General features: G+C 38.5%; 1 protein-coding gene across 3 annotated transcripts in view; it reads left to right on the forward strand.

Annotated features, from left to right (window-relative positions):
- XNP (ATRX chromatin remodeler XNP) overlaps positions 1-17373 on the forward strand; it is a 664672-nt gene that overhangs the window by 627041 nt on the left and 20258 nt on the right. For all 3 annotated transcript variants that reach the window (XM_090383634.1, XM_090383636.1, XM_090383635.1), the window contains exon 27: positions 11223-11333. In XM_090383634.1, the coding sequence (XP_090239760.1) occupies positions 11223-11333 (111 nt within the window). The remainder of the gene's footprint in view (positions 1-11222; positions 11334-17373) is intronic.

Here is a 17373-nt window from a genome sequence, read left to right on the forward strand (position 1 = left end):
AGCATCTTCCTACTGATGTTTTAGCTAGTCAGGGTATGAACTTTTTGATTACAAATCATTGCATGATGACATCTGCCAAACAATCAGAAGTTTTGCTGATACACATGATAGAGCTTATTTTGTTGACACTTACTGTAATGGGGTTTTTTTTGTTTTTTTTTTTTTTTCCCAGAAAAAAATATGTGAACAAACCTTTGGCTTCCTTACTGTCTTCAATATAAAGTATCCTATTATCAGAGTTATTGCTGTCTCCCATCAACAACAATATCCTGAATCCTTTAATCGTATGTATACTGAAAGGACAGAATTTATGGGGTTCCTGGTTAACCCTATGCTGTCACCCCTCTCGCTAGTGGACGAACCCACCGCTTGGCAGATTATATCGGTACACTGCATCATTGCATTCACGTAGTTTTTTTTTTTTTTTCCCAGAAAAAAATATGTGAACAAACCTTTGGCTTCCTTACTGTCTTCAATATAAAGTATCCTATTATCAGAGTTATTGCTGTCTCCCATCAACAACAATATCCTGAATCCTTTAATCGTATGTATACTGAAAGGACAGAATTTATGGGGTTCCTGGTTAACCCTATGCTGTCACCCCTCTCGCTAGTGGACGAACCCACCGCTTGGCAGATTATATCGGTACACTGCATCATTGCATTCACGTAGACAGTAATTCAATGTCAGTATGGATAAACATCAGTTAACCGACTTTGAAAGAAGGATGATAGTAGGTGCCCGACACATGGGTCACTCTATATCAGAGATGGTACAGAAATTGCAGTATCCCCGTTCAACAGTATCAAAAGCGTATCGGGAATATGCCATTTCATTAATAACATCTAATTGTGGGCAGAGAAAGGTGGTAGATGAACGTGGCCATCTTGCATTGTTTCAGCCAACCAGAGAGCGACAGTGGCACAAATCACCACCGACTTCAACGATGGAAGTGCCAGAAATGTCTCCACGAAGACCATTAGTCAATCGTTAGCCGCAATAGTTATGGGAGCTGCCTAACCACCAGAGTCCCATTGCTAACACCATGGCACAGGACTCTACACCTCAACTGGGCAAAAGAACATTGACACTGGACCCTGGATGATTGGAGACGGGTCTCCTGGTCCGATGAGTCCCATTTCCAGTTATTTCAAGCAGATGGGAGGTTGCGTATCTGACAGAAACTGCACGAAGCTATTTCCCCTGCCTTGTCAACAAGGAACTGTTCAGGCAGGTGGATTAGTATTAGTATTAGTAATGGCTGCATGGTGCAAGAAAGCCTATGGCTTATGCTGCACCAGCCAAAAAAAAAAATAATAAAAATATCCGAACAAAACAATGATAAAAACAAAAAAATAAATAATAATAATTAATAAAAAAAAAAGGGAAATTAAACCTATCATCCTATGCGCTTCCCTTACCCGAAGGTACTATCCAGATGGCCTTTGAATTTCCCCAAACTGTCGGCCTCTACCACCCATGAAGGCAACTTATTCCAGTAATTTATAACTTGCTGGCTAAAATAAAACTTCCTGCAGTCCAATCTAAACATTTCCCCCCATGACTTGAATTTTTGTCCCCTAGTTCTAGTATCATTTATAATCTTGAAAATTTCGTCCTCATCCATTTTACTGATCCCTCTTAGAGCCTTAAACACCTCAATCAAATGTCCTCTAAGGTGTCTAGTTTCCAAACTCTGCAACCCACATATTCGAAGTCTTTCTTCATAAGGACGCCCTTTTGCCGATCTCACAAGGCGAGTTACCTGTCTTTGCACCCTTTCAATAAGCTCGATGTCTTTCTTTAGGTGCGGTCTCCATACTTGAACACAGTATTCCAAGTGTGGTCTAACGTAATGGGATTATCACGTCCCTATCTCTACTTGCAAAAGTTCGATAGATCATCGATAGGACAGGTAATCAATGGACACTGCTCGTCGTGGACTAATGTTATTAGTGGAGTCCCTCAGGGCTCAGTGTTGGGCCCATTATTGTTTTCTGTATTTATAAATGATATTGATGATGGTATATCAAGCTTAATGTCGAAGTTTGCAGACGATACAAAGGTAGGCAGGGTTGTCAAGGACATTACTGACACTATGCTGCTGCAACAGGATCTGGAAAGGTTGAGCAGATGGGCTGAGAGGTGGCAAATGAAGTTTAACATTGACAAATGTAAAGTACTACACATGGGAAACAGCAACCCCAGAGCAACGTATCAACTCTGTGGTACTACACTGACAGTGGTAGAGAATGAAAGGGACCTGGTGGTGGTTGTGTAGGCAGATATGAAGTTCTCTGAGCAGTGCAGACGGGCTGCAAAAGTAGCTCATGGTGTATTGTCAATGATATACAGGTGACCCCCGCTTAACGCTGATAGTTCGTTCCGGGAAAACAGAGCGCTAAGTCAATCCGCGCTAAGCGAGCGCCATATTCCCATAAGGTAACATATGTATTTGTGAGTTGCGGTCTATTCCATAGGATATTTTCTAATCAGTAATAAATGGTAGTGAAAATATGCACCAATGTCGATTAAAAATATTTAATATTCAAAATTTTGTACATATAAAATATTCTACATTATATACACATATAATTATGAGGTAATTAACTAACGAAAATCATGAATTTATTAATTCGATGGCCCTGTGCTCTCGAGTTTTCGTATCTTTGGACTGAAAAATGTGTCAATTTTGGGTTGTGCTTTGGCCCTCTTCCTCTCATTGTACAACATCATGTAGGGATTCATTTCTTTCTTCAAATTTCTTATTACCTTGGCACTTCGTTGCATGTCAGGGTCGTTCTCCCGGAAATAATCACACATTTTTTCGAAGTGTTCAAAAGCTTCACTAAGTCCTTTTGCAGTCAGCGACTTCATCGGTTCTTCATCTATAGTATCTTGATCATCATCTCCCTCAATAGCAAGCTCTTGTTCTTTTATAATTTCCATTAGTTCTTCATTAGAGAGGCCATCCCTGTCGTTGTCAATCATCTCTTGTACGATGTCTTCATTAATTTCGTGTAATCCTGCTTCTTTTCCGAGCTCAACAATTTGTGTTTTAAAATTTTCAACGGAATCATCAGGTTCCTGGGAATGCTTTATGCAATTTTTCCAAACTTTCCTCCACACTCCATTCATGGTTTTCTGAGTCACTTCATCCCAGGCACTTGAAATGTTGTAGATGGCAGTTTTAATGTTATAGGATTTCCAAAACTCCTTTAAGCTCGGTACATTTTCAGTGTTGATGGCTTTAATAGCTTGGGAAAAGGTGTTCCTTATGTAGTATGCTTTAAGTGTTGCAATTACTCCTTGGTCCATTGGTTGGATCAGAGACGTAGTGTTTGGAGGCATGTAAAAAACTTTTATGTGATTGTTCAAGTCTTCTAAGCTCTCTTTGCTTGGGTGTCCTGGCGCATTGTCCATGATTAGAATAGCTTTATAACCAATGTTATTTTTTGCACAATATTTTTCCACTGCAGGACAGAAGAACTCAGCATACCAATCAATGAAAAGCGGCCTGGTTACCCAAGCTTTTTTATTAGCCTTCCAGATTACAGGTAGGTTTGATTTAGCTAAACCTTTAAGAGCCCTTGGATTTTCGGAATGGTAAACTAAAAGGGGTTTTAATTTAAAAAAACCCGCAGCGTTACCACCCAACAACAAAGTTAACCGATCCTTCGCCGCTTTGAAGCATGGTATGTTTTTTACTTCTTTTGATATGAAACTTCTTTTAGGCATTCGTTTCCAAAAAAGACCTGTTTCATCTATGTTAAAAACTTGTTGAGCAGTATAACATCCCTCTTCAATAATTTTAACAAATTCTTTTTTGAAAGTTACGGCCCCTTGTTGATCTGTACTTGCAGCTTCTCCCTGTATTGCTACGTTGTGCAGGTTATAGCGCTTTCTAAATCTATGAAACCAGCCCTTACTAGCGTTAAATGGTTCCACATTTTTTTCGGGGTGAGCTTCCTTTAAATCTTCATATAGGATCTTCGCTTTTTCTTTAATAATAATTGAACTTAAAGGAATTCTACATTGAATGTTGTCTTCAATAAAATTATGTAGAAGTTTCTCCATTTCAATCATAATAGCCGGCCTAGCCCTGGTCAATTTAGTTGCCTGCAGGGGAACAGCTGTTTTTCCAGCTGCTAAAATTGATTCTTTATTTTTTATGATTGTTCTTACAGTTGAACCTGCCAGTCCTAAATTATTGCACACATCCACTTGTCTTTGACCGGAATCAATTCTCTTCAAAACGTCTAATTTAATTTTCAAACTCAATGTTTTTCTTACCTTTCCAATCTTTGCACCGTGTCCAGACATTGTTGCTTTTTCATTCTTATCCGCCTTAACTCTCTGCAAATGTAACTGCGTTGCACTGATTGTGATACGATGTTCGAGTACAGTGAACTGTCTGTATGTCTAACACTGTATGCACTGAATGATATCTAGAATTCCTCTGGCAAGTGAGCTGAAGACGGTGACAAATGTTTTATTTATCTGAAAAGTTCGATTTTACCGTGCAGTAAAATCAAATGGTTGTTTATTGCAGGAAAAGTACGTAAATCAATTATGGTGTGACTCATGGAGAATGTTTATGGAATTTCCAAAACAGTAAAACAAACAAATTTTATGTACTTCGGGTAACCACAAGGTCAGAGGAGTTCAGAAGACAAGAGAATACTGTACAAGAAACAGCCCCGCATTTAGCACTCATGGGATTGATTGTGTGAAAAACATTTCGCAAGTTATAGTTCCCACAGTAAAACAAAAGAAGAGATAGGGAGTAAATCTATTTTTAGTATCTTTCTATTACAGGTCAGAACAGAAAATGCAGACTTCGTAACAACATATGACACTGGATGGTAAATTTTTTCAACTTAAGTACTAAAAAAGAATTTCTCCCTTGAAACTATCCACACCAAGAAAATAAGAGCATATTGAAAGTTTCAATTTTGTACATAGAGTAGAAATTATAAAAAATAATTACTGTAGTTAATTTCATGGTGGCTATTTTCTCCTTTTGCCAAAAAAAAAAAAAAAAAAAAAAAAAAGGCTCAAAACAGACTGGACTGAAGACGGATTTGCCAAAAATTCAATCTGTATGCTAGTAAAATAGCGTTACAGTGAGTTTTGATAGCGTTATAGTCAGATACGGGTTATAATGTAAGAACAGCGTTATAGCGAATCAGCGTAAAGCGAACCGCGTTATAACGGGGGCCTGCTGTATAGGAATTTTTCTAGCAGGGATAAGGAGGTGATTATTCCCTTGTATAAGGCAATGGTCAGGCCACACCTACAGTACTGTATTCAGGTCTGGAGGCCTCATTTCAAGAAGGATGTAGAGCTGCTGGAACGAGTACAGAGAAGGGCAACAAGATTAGTGAATGGAACAAAGGGGTGCTCTTACGAAGAAAGGCTTAAGTTTTGCAAATTACAGTGTCTGGAGACTAGGCACCAGCGAGGTGATCTGATAGAGGTGTATAAAGCCTTGAATGGTTTGAGCATGCTCAATACTGATGGGATTCTTCCTCTCACTCAGAATAATCACCTGAGAGGGCATAAATTCAAATTGAGGAAAGACAGATGTAGGATAGACGTGCGGAAATTTGCCTTTAGCCAGCGTGGTTGGTTGGTGGAACAGACTTCCATCCCTTGTCGTGGAAGTTGATAGCCTAAATAAGTTTAAGGCTCAGCTGGACAGGTATTTTGAATGAACAGAGGGGTGAAGTGGAAGTGGTTTTTTTTTTTTTTTTTGGCTGATGCTGCATAAGCTTGCTTTCTTGCATCAAATGCCTCTACTAATGCTAATGCTAAAGGACACCATGGGCCTTCCTTGCAACCTGTTTACAATGCTCAGAGAATTTCATGTCTGACCGTATCGTAACACCCAAGTCCCTTTCCTCCAGTAATGGGTTTAGTTGAACTCCACCAAGTGAAGAAGTTATTTTGGGATTACTGTTTCCCAGGTGTAATACCTTACACTTTGTTGGATTAAAGCATAGCTGCCATTTTACTGACCATTCCTGAAGTCTATCTAGGTCTCTCTGAAGAAGTTCAGCTTGACAGTGATCATTAACTACTCACCAATTTTAACATCATCTGCAAATTTAGACATCACGCCCTCTATCCCTTCATCAATGTCGTTTATGAAAATTAAAAACAACAATGGTCCTAATACTGATCCTTGGGGAACCCCCACTTCTTATATCAACCCAATCTGAGGAATTGCCATCTATCACAATTCTCTGCCTCCTGCCCTGAAGCCATCTAAGGATTTTCCCAGTGATTCCAACCTGTTCCAGCTTACAAAGCAACCGCTCGTGTGGGACTGAGTCAAAAGCTTTGCTGAAACCTAAATAAACAATGTCGAAATTATTCCCTAAATCCAGCTCGTGAGTGACCCTTTCAAAATAGCGAACCAGATTTGTTAAACATGATTTTCCCTTTACAAAACCATGCTGAGTATCCTTGAGAATTTCAATTCGATCCAAATGATCCTGAATTCCACCCTTGATCATTGCCTCCATGATTTTCCCTACTACTGAAGTCAGACTGACAGGTTGATAATTTCCAACTTCACTTTTAGAGCCACCCTTATGTATGGGAGATACGTTTGCACTTTTCCAATCCAAGGGAATCACCCCAGAGTCTAGTGATCTCACATAATTAGCCTCAATGGTTCAGTGCACTCGCTTGCTGCCTCCCTTAAGATTATAGGATATATTCCATCAACTCCACGAGCCTTACTGGTCTGGAATGGTCGGTAATGGTCTGGAGCATGTTCGAGTGGCACAAATTGGGACATCTGTTACTTCTAGATGCATATCTGAATGGTCCAGGTTACGTGTCTATCCTTGCAGACCATTTGCATCCCATCATGCTCAGACAGTTTTTAAATTCTGTACAGTGGGATCAACTGACGATGTTACCAACAGTAAATTCTAAGTGGGAAGCAGTCAAGGAATTAATCGTGGATGCTACTAAAAGTTTCATACCTATTAAGAAATATTGTTCGAGGTTTAGGCCTAAATGGTTATCAAATGAACTAATGAGACTCATGACAGAGAAGAAAAATGCATGGGATGCATATAAATTATCAAGTGACTCAGAAGCTTATGGCAGATATAAGCTAGTCTGTAATAGGTCACAAAGGAGGTTAGGCAGGCGAAGGCAGATTACGAGAAATCTTTGGCAAAGAATGCTAAGAAAAACAGCAAGGATTTCTTTACTTATATAAACTCTAAAAGGAAAGGAATGAATCTGATTTGTCCACTTGTGATATCAATGGTTCGACTGTTGATGATCCTGCTGAGATAGCAAATAAACTGAATGAGTATTTTGCATCTACATTCACACATGAGGAGTTATTAAGGTTTGAAAATGGCAGAAGGTTATCAAATTGTAGCAGGGTACTTAATGATTTTGTAATAACTGAGAGCAAAGTGGAGGAGAAATTGTTGAAGTTAAACATAAGAAAGGCACCTGGAGTGGTGGGATCTATCCAGTTATATTAAAGGAAGCAGCAAAGCAACTAAGCAAACCCTTAGCCATAATTATGAGAGCATCCTTGGACTCAGGGGTGGTCCCCACGGACTGGAGATGTGCAAATGTATCCCCAATTCACAGAGGGGGATCAAAGGGTGACACAGGTAATTACAGACCAGTTTAACTTCTGTTCTGGATAAAATAATGCAGTCAGTGGTTAAAGATGCATTGCAGGATCATCTAGACAAAACTACAGCAATAATTCAGACACAGCATTGGGTTTGTTAAGGGAACGTCTTGTCTGACAAATTCGATAGGATATAATGATGTGGTTACAAAGGAACTGGATGCAAAAAATAATTTTCATATCACATATTTGGATTTCAGGAAAGCTTTTGACACCGTTGCGCATGGAAGATTATTGTACAAATTGGAGCAGAATGGTATTAAGGGTAAGTTGCTACAATGGATAAAAGGATGGTTGAGTGGGAGAAGACAGAGGGTAGTAATTAATGGGTGCTGCTTTTCGTGGACTAATGTTATTAGTGGAGTCCCACCAGGTTCGGTGTTGGGTCCTCTGTTGTTTTGTATATTTATCAATGATATTGATGAAGGTATATCAGGCTTAGTGTCGAAGTTTACAGATGATACAAAGGTTGGGAGGGTTGTTAATGACAATAATAGGAGTGTGCTACTGCAACAGGATCTAGATAATTTGGGCAGATGGGCTAAGAAGTGGCAACTGAAGTTTAACCTTGACAAATGCAAAGTACTGCGTATGGGTAGAAGTAACCCCAGAGAAACGTACCAGCTATGTAGTACTGCACTTAAGGTGGTAGAAAATGGAAAAGACATGGGACTAATTGTGCAGCCAGATATGAAGTTTTCTGAACAATGCAGACAGGCTGCCAGGGCAGGTCATGGGATTTTGTCAATGATATATAGGAATTTTGCTAGCAGGGAAAAGGAGGTGATTGTCCCTCTGTATAAAAGTCAATGGTCAGGCCACGCCTTGAATACTGCGTACAGGTCTGGAGGCTTCATTTTAGGAAGGATGTAGATTTGCTTGAGCGTGTACAGAGAAGGGCAACAAGATTGGTGAGGGGAATGAAGGGATCCTCTTACCAAGAGAGGCTTAAGTTCTGCAAATTGCAGTGGCTGGGGACTAGGCACCTGCGCGGTGATCTGATTGAGGTGTATAAGTCCTTGAATGGGTTGAGCACATTGAATTCTGGTGGGTTCCTTCCACTTGTTCAGATTACGAACCTAAGGGGGCATAAATTCAAATTAAGAAAAGACAGATGTAGAATAGATGTGCGGAAATTTGCCTTTAGCCAGCGGGTGGTTAATTGCTGGAACAAACTTCCATCTGTCGTGGAAGTTGATAGGTTAAATAAATTTAAGGAGGAACTGGACAGGCATTTGGAGGGAATGGTGCGATTTTTTTTTTTTTTGCTGATGCTGCATAAGCTCATACACTTGCTTTCTTGCATCACATGCTACTACTATCATGCACCCACAGTGCAATGGACTCTTACAGCAGGACAATGTACCTCCGCTGAGGTGTGGTGACTAGAACATGGTTCAAAGTGCATTCTGCAGATTTTACCACCATGGAATGGCCTGACTGTTCACTGGACATAAACTCTGTGGAGCATTTTTGGGATGCTGTGGAAAGGTCCGTTCGAGCTTTGGATCCTCCACCCAGGAATGCAAGAGTTATGGTCTGTGGTGCAGCAAGCATGGATGGAAATACCCCTGGAGCACTTTTGTGGACTGAATGCCTCGCTGTGTGACTGCCGTTATCCGGGCTAAAGGTGGGTCTACCTGTTACTACGTAGGTATCCCATGATTTCTGTCCACTCAGTGTACATTGGTTTGTGTTCCTTTCACCATAGTCATAATTTAAGTTTCTTACCTCTAGGGCTTCCTATGTATTTAACCATTCTTCTAGCATAAGCTTCTTAAATGTATTGTATAATGTAACGTGTTGTCTATTAGCATGATCTGTATTGCACATTATGGCATTGCTGATGCCTTCCTATCAAATTTTAACCATGTTCAGCCGTCTTTATTCTTTGAAAGATGAAGCAGACAAGTTGGTCAGAGAACCTAGCATACCGCTAGGTAAGATTGCCTCATTCATATATATTGTATTAAAAGCATTTTAAACTTATAATCATAGTACTAACTTAACAACACGTGTTCGAAAATATCCTTTAATATTGTCAACATTTCAAAAATATTTTATTACTGAATGAAATATATGAATAATTATTTTCAATATATGTAAAACCAAGTTACGTGTTAATGAATTCACAAACTCTTCTCACTCCAATTGATTGATCTCCAATGAACATGGTATACTGACTTTTTAAGTCCACAGAAGTTAACATGAATATGTCAAATTCCTAACAGTTTTCATGCAGAAGACTTGTAATTTGTGATTATTCTGGAATGGCATTCCAATTCACTCCATACGATGGGCCATTAATATTCATTAATATTCATCATTAATCAGTTCTTTAAAAGTGCAAAAGATATTGTAATGATAATTGGTTTCACAGAAGCCATAAACTTGATCACTAAACTCTTTTTAGTTTATTTATCTGAGAAAAAAAAAAAAGACTAGTTAACAATTTACTCCTTGTAGTATCGTCCTTTAACATGTCAGGTACTTAAAAAAAAGCTGAAGGCTGCTGTGGATCGTTGACGGTATCATCCTCCTAAGAGGAATCTAAAGTTTCCTAGCCTTTTCTGAGGCATATTTTCCGTGGTTGTTGGAGGATCTCGTTGTTGTGTAGCATTCAGCAGAGTTATCAATCACATTCTGAAGTTGGAGCCTTTTCAAAATTTCTTTAAAGTGGGTTTGTTTTCTCCATCACTGTCCTCCAAACATTTAGCTGATGTGATTATATGGCAGTAATGGTTTTAGAAGTTGAGGGCTTTGGATAGCCCTAAACTTCTGAAAGTGCAGTTAGTAGTCACATTCTGATCCATGAATTGTAAGATCAGGGTTGTAATGGAGTAAAGAAGATGAACTTCACCAATCTGTCTCCTCCATCCTGTCACTAATTTTGTCAAGATTATCTGGGTGAATGGAAATTTTTCAACAATTGGCAATTTGTTCTCAGAAAAGTCATTCTCAGATTTGTCACTGATTTATAGCACCTAATGCTTAAAGAAAGATAAGATTGCCTTCAATCTGATTCAGCCAGTAGTGTTACATCAGATTGAAGATTTGTTTATTCCACTGTTTCTGACTGCAGATAGTCTGGTTATAAATTTGTTCATTCAGACTAGACCTTAAATAAAATATGTAGTTAAAATATATTTTACGCCCATACTCTTTCTTTTGATTGTATTTTAGTTGTTCCACTTTCTGCCATTTTTTATTGTCAACCAGCAGTAGAAGTCTAACACCGATATAAAATTTGCAGACATTTGTTCATTTTATTAGCTCTACAGTTAGCTACCTGCTGAATATTCTGACTACTATAGCTAGATTTCCTTCAGTGTTCCATTACATTTAAAATAAAATTATTGATTAATATAGGATGTGATTATATCTGTCAGTGTCTCTTCTTTTTTAGTTTAGTGTATTGCATGTGATTGAGTTAGTAATAAAAACAAAAATGATAAAACAATGTTAAAAACACTATCAGCAATGGCCCTGATTATTAGATTTTGGTTAGTTTCCCATATTGACTCATAATTGAAACTCTTTTTTTCAGCTTATTGCTCAAAATAAACCTATTCCACCAGACCTTGAAAGAATGATTGCAACATCAAGTGCTACATATCAGCAGACTTCTCTAATTCTACAAAATATGAGACAACAGCAGGTGCATATTGGATTTCTCTTTATCATTACATTGTAGAATATTGTTGTTGTGGTAGGACAGTAGCTTCAGTTTTGTATAGCTGTGAGCAAATATAGTTTTTTATGTAGCTTGTTGCTACATACAAAACTGAGGCTATTGCCCCACTTGTAAAATAATGTTTTATACCTCTTATATATATCTAAGGTTTTTGCTCTAAATTTACTTGCATTTTAGTGTAACTTAGTTTTTATTGTTAGTAGTAGCAAATGATGTGAGGAAGTAAGCTTTAAAAAAAAACACTACCCACATCGCGTATTCATCCCCAACAATAATGTATCTAATCCTTCCTTAAATTTATTCAAACTTTTTTTTTTTTTGTTTTTGTTAGTTGATTCGAACCCGCGACCTTTGGGTTGCCAGGTAGGCACTTTACCCACCCGGCTAGCCCGGTCGGCTTATTCAAACTATTTACCTTCACAACGTCAGATGGAAAGTTGTCCAAGTATTTCAACAGTCAGTTTCTCTCTAGCTGAAAGCAAATTTTTGCATCTCTATCCTGTAATTATCCTTCTTCAGTTGAAATTTATATCCCCTTATGTGTGCCAACCTGAAAAAGTAAGGATGCCAACTGCATTTAGTTTACTGAATCCATTTAAAGCCTTAAAGATTTCAATCTGGTCTCCTTGCAGATCCTTAGCTTCCAGATGCTGCAATATGTAACTCTTTCTTGGTAAGAATATCTTTTTGTGCCCCTGACTAATCATCCACCTCCATCCTAAAATGTGGTTTCCAGACCTGTTTGCAGTACTCAAGATGCAACCTGGCCATTTCCTTATACAGCTGGATAATCACCATGGCCCTGCTTACAACATTCATTGATATTATTATAAAACAGTAATGATAAAGAAAATTATAAAATTACCTAAAACAAAACAAAACAAAAGTTTTTGGAAGCTTGAAATAGTGAAACCCATGTTTAGTCTCCAGAACAAAACTGGCAGCCCTCCATCTCTTCCATGATGCAGTATGATTGATGTCTTTTTAGTTTATGATGGGATCATAGTGAGAGCCAATCTTTCTGTATTTCAAGGGTACAGCTCTAAAACATTGTTTGCAGTAAGATTGTTGCATATCACAACGTTCATACTTTGAATAGCCTTAGCACATTTATCAAACATTCTTATCTTGAATTGGTTTGCACCCAGATCTTCAGCTTCATTTTCTGCCTACCAAAGCTCACAATAATTGTAAATAAATCAGGTTTTAATCAGTCCAAACTCTATTTTTAACATGCTAAGAATAAAAAACTTTCTTCTTGTCTGAACAGTAGTCAAGCATTCTAGTCTCTTGCCAGAACTGTTGGCCACAACTTTTGCCCTTCTCTGCTTCCACCTCTGTTAAAACCTGATGGTTCTATTATGATCTCAGCTAAAGATAATGCTGTCTTAATTACATTCTACTTTTCTTATAACTCTTATATTGATGATCATGGTGAATCAACTCCTACATCCCCAGTACACTCCACTCAATGCCTTCTGTAGTCTTTCATCAAAAGGATGTCATAAAAATTTGGAAGAATCTTGATGCCAAGAAGACACCTGGTTCTGATGGTATTCCTCCACTTGTTCTCAAAACCTGTGCCCCTGAGCTTACCCTTGTTTTGTGTCACCTTTTTACAACTTTTTATTCCACTGGTATATTTCCTTTTGCTTGGAAATGTGCTCATATCCAGTGAGTTCCTAAAAATGGGTGACAAATTTCTCCCAGCTAATTATTGTCCCATTGCAATTACTTCTACTCTTTCCAATGTAATGTAAAAATCCATTAATCACCAACACCTAAACTGTCTAAAAGTCTTCTGATCAGTGATCTCCAATATTTATTCCATCAGTGTTGATCCACTGGTGATATAATGGTTTATATTATCTATCTGTGGGCAAATTCAAGGGAAAAGATTAGTGAAACTCATATGATCCCAGTATGCTTGATATTTCAGAGACTTTTGATCATGTTTGGCATAAAGGTCTAAATAAGCTTCCATCCTATGGTTTGCCAACTGTTTTTTGTAATTGGGTAATATCCAGTTTTCTCTCTTATTGCTCACTGTGGGTGACGGTAGACGATTCATTGTCTTCTAATGTCTCCACTAATTCAGGTGTTACCCAAGGTTCAGCCTTTCTCCTACTCTTTTCCTTTTGTATATTAATGATCTTCTTCCATTAGTTGGTCCTATCTATAGTTTTGCTGATGATAGCACATTGCATTCCACCCTCCAGTTTGAGAAACCTTCTTTTGCACAAAAAGCTTAAACTTCTCAAAGGTCCACTACCAATTCCTTAAATACTGATCTCCAAGTAATTCTCCAGTGGGGCAAATATAACTTAGTTAATTTAAATCCTTCTAAAACTCAATCCTCTCTTACAACACAAAAAGGATTCTTTGGCTCTTCTACTTATAAATGATGACAGTCCAATTTCTAGACAAGATCACCTATCTCTATTATGGATTACCCTGACTTCTAATCTCTGTTGGCATAAGCACATCACTAATATTGCTTTATCAGCACATATAAAAAACTGAGTTTTCTCTTTTGCTCTTTGTATTACTTTTCTTCACTTCAGCTATGCACTCTGTAGAAATCTCAAGTCTGCCCTACCATAGAATATTGTTCCCTCATCTGGGGCAGTGTCCCCTTATTAACCTCCCTGAGGCTTTCAGACTCCATTTAAAAGGCTGTTAATTAGTTAGGATAATTAATGACCCAGCTCTTACAAAGTCTATACACTCTCTGCCTCATAAACATTCTGTTTCTGTTGCATGCCTTTTCTGTGGATACTCCCATAGGCACTATTCATCCAAATTGGCTTCTATAATCCCCTTCCCTTCCAAACCAGTGCAAACACGTGCCACAACTGGTCGACATCCATTTACTACCAAACTTGAAACTCACAGAATGCAAAACCAACTTTTCTTCTTTTTCATTTATCCTCTCAACCTTCAACCAACATGCGGTAGTATTAAGTACTGTAGGTTCTAATACCTTTTGTGTTTGGGGTTTCTTAAAAAAAAAAAATGTGTATATACAGTAAGCGCTGCTTATTATCATTTTTAGCATTAGCAGAGGCATATGGTGCAAGAAAGAAGCTTACACAGCATCAGGGAAAAAAAAAAAAAAAAAAAAAACACCACTTCCCATTTCACCCATCCATTTGCTCCAAATGTTTGTCTAGTTCTGCCTTGAATCTATTTAAGCTATCAACTTCTACGACAGATGGAAGTTTGTTCCAGCAATCAGACACCCGCTGGCTAAAAGCAAATTTCTGCACATCTATTCTATAACTGTCTTTCCTCAATTTGAATTTATGCCCTCTCAGGCAATTAAATCTAGGCAAGAGGAATAATCCCATCAGCATTGAGCATGCGCAATCCATTCAAGGCCTTATCCACTTCAATCAGATCACCTCACAGGTGCCTAGTATTCCAGACACTGTAATTTGCAAAACTTAAGCCTTTCTTCATAAGAGCAACTATTTGTTCCATTCACTAATCTTATTGCCCTTCTCTGTACCCATTCCAGCAGCTCTACATGCTTACTAAAATGAGGCCTCCGGACCTGTATTCAGTGCTCAAGGCGTGGCCTGACCATTGCTTATACAAGGTGATATCACCTCCTTTTCCCTACTTGAAAAATTCCTATATATCATTGACAAGACACCATGAGCTACTCTTGCAGATCGTCTGCACTGCTCAGAAAACTTCATATCTGACTGCACAATTACCCCGAGGTCCTTTTCATTCTCTACCACCCTCAGTGTAGTACTACACAGTTGATACATGACTCCGGGGTTACTGCTACCCATATGCAGTACTTTCAATTTGCAATGTTACACTTCAGTTGCAACCTATCAACCCATCTGTTCAACTTTTGTAGATCCTGTTACAGTAGTGTACTGTCATTAGTGCCATTAACAACCTTGCCAACCTTCATATAGTCTGCAGACTTATACATTAAGCCTGATATACAACCATCAGTATCATTAATAAATCCAGAAAATAACAATGGACCCAACACTGAACCATGGGGACTCCACTAATATCATTAGCCCATGAAGAGCAGTGTCCATTGATTACCACTATGTCTTCTCCCACTCAGCCATCCCTTTATCCATTGCAGCAATTTGCCTCCAATGCCACTTTGCTCCAGTTTGAACGGCAGTCGTCCACGTAGAGCAGTATCCAAAGCCTTCCTAAGATCGAAGTATATAATATCAAAATTATTATTTGCATCCAGTTCCTTTGTGACCACATCATAGTATCCAATCAAATTGGTCACTCAATACTTCCTATTAACAAACCCATGCTGTATCTTAACTAAAACTGAAGTCTTGTCTAGATGATCCTGCAGTACTTCTTTAACCAGTACCTCCATTACGTTCCCTGGAACAGAAGTTAAACTAAGAGGTCTACAATTACTTTTGTCACCCTTTGATCCTCTTTTATGAATCGGGGTCACATTTGCACAACTCCAGTCCATGGGTACCTCCCCTGAGTCCAAGGAAACTCTCATAAATATGGTTAAGGGTTTGCTTACTTCCTTTGCTGCCTCCTTTACTATAACTGGATAGAAACTATCCATCCCAAGTGCCTTATGTTTTTCTTCAACAATTTCTCCTCTACTTTGCTCTGAGTTATTACAAAATCATTTAGCTCACTGCCACAGTTTAATATACCTCTGGTATTCTCCCTCCCTCAATAACTGCTCATGTGTAAATATAGATGAAAAATACTCATTCAGTTTGTTAGCTACCCGAGTAGGATCATCAACAGTTGTGTACCAATCTGATTCATCTCCTTCCTTCTAGAGTTTATATAAGTAAAGAACTCTTTGCTGTTTTTCTTTGCATCCTTTGCCAAAGAATTCTTGTAATCTGCCTTTGCGTGCCTAACTTCCTTTGTGACCTGATTACAGAGTAGCTTATATCTACTATAGGCTTCACTGTCGCCTGTTAATTTATATATATCCCACCATTTTTTTCTTCTCTGCCACATGTCTCTCATTGGTTCATCTGACATCCATTTACACCTAAACCCTGAATAATATTTTTTAGTTGGTATGAAAAGCCTAGTAGCTTCCAAGATTAATTCTTTGAATGCTTCCCATTTTGAATCTGCTGTTGGTAACTTCATCAGTCGGGCCCACTATATAGAATTAAAAACTGTCTCAGACAACCATCGCCACCTTTACAAAAGCAAAAACCCTTCCCTTTACCCCTGATGGTAGTTACCTCTTTGAGTAAATTCCACATCAGCACACTGTGATCACTGCCACCTAGCGGTTCCTTTATCTGCAGATCCTCAATGCATGAAGAATCACTACTGATAATGAGATCAAGAGTATTACTCCATCTAGTTACCTCTAGAACATGCTGCTGCTGTAGAAAACAATTATCCAATTAATCCACAAAAGCCTTGCTAGTCTGTGAGTAGCATTGCAGGATCATCTGGACAAGAATTCAGTTATAGCTCAGACACAGCATGGTTTTGTTAAGGGCAGGTCTTGTCTGACCAATTTGATTGGATACCATGATGTAGTCACAAAAGAACTGGATGCAGAGAATAACTTTGATATTATATATTTGGATCTTAGAAAGGCTTTTGATACTGTTGCGCATGAAAGACTGCTGCACAAATTGGAGAAGTGTGGCATTGGAGGCAAATTGCTGCTATGGATAAAGGGATGGTTGAGTGGCAGAAGACAGAGTGTGGTAATCAATGGACACTGCTCAACGTGGACTAATGTTATTAGTGGAGTTCCTCAGGGTTCAGTGTTGGGTCCATTGTTGTTTTCTGTATTTATAAATGATATTGATGATGGTGTATCAGGCTTAATGTCCAAGTTTGCAGACGATACAAAGGTTGGCAGGGTTGTTAAGGACACTACTGATGCTATGCTGCTGCAACAGGATCTGGAAAGGTTGAGCAGATGGGCTGAGAGGTGGCAAATGAAGTTTAACATTGACAAATGTAAAGTACTACATATGGGAAACAGTAACCCCAGATC

Source organism: Mastigoproctus giganteus, chromosome 10, assembly GCF_048544385.1.
Source record: "Mastigoproctus giganteus isolate SK-2022 chromosome 10, ASM4854438v1, whole genome shotgun sequence".
NCBI classification, from domain to species: domain Eukaryota; kingdom Metazoa; phylum Arthropoda; class Arachnida; order Uropygi; family Thelyphonidae; genus Mastigoproctus; species Mastigoproctus giganteus.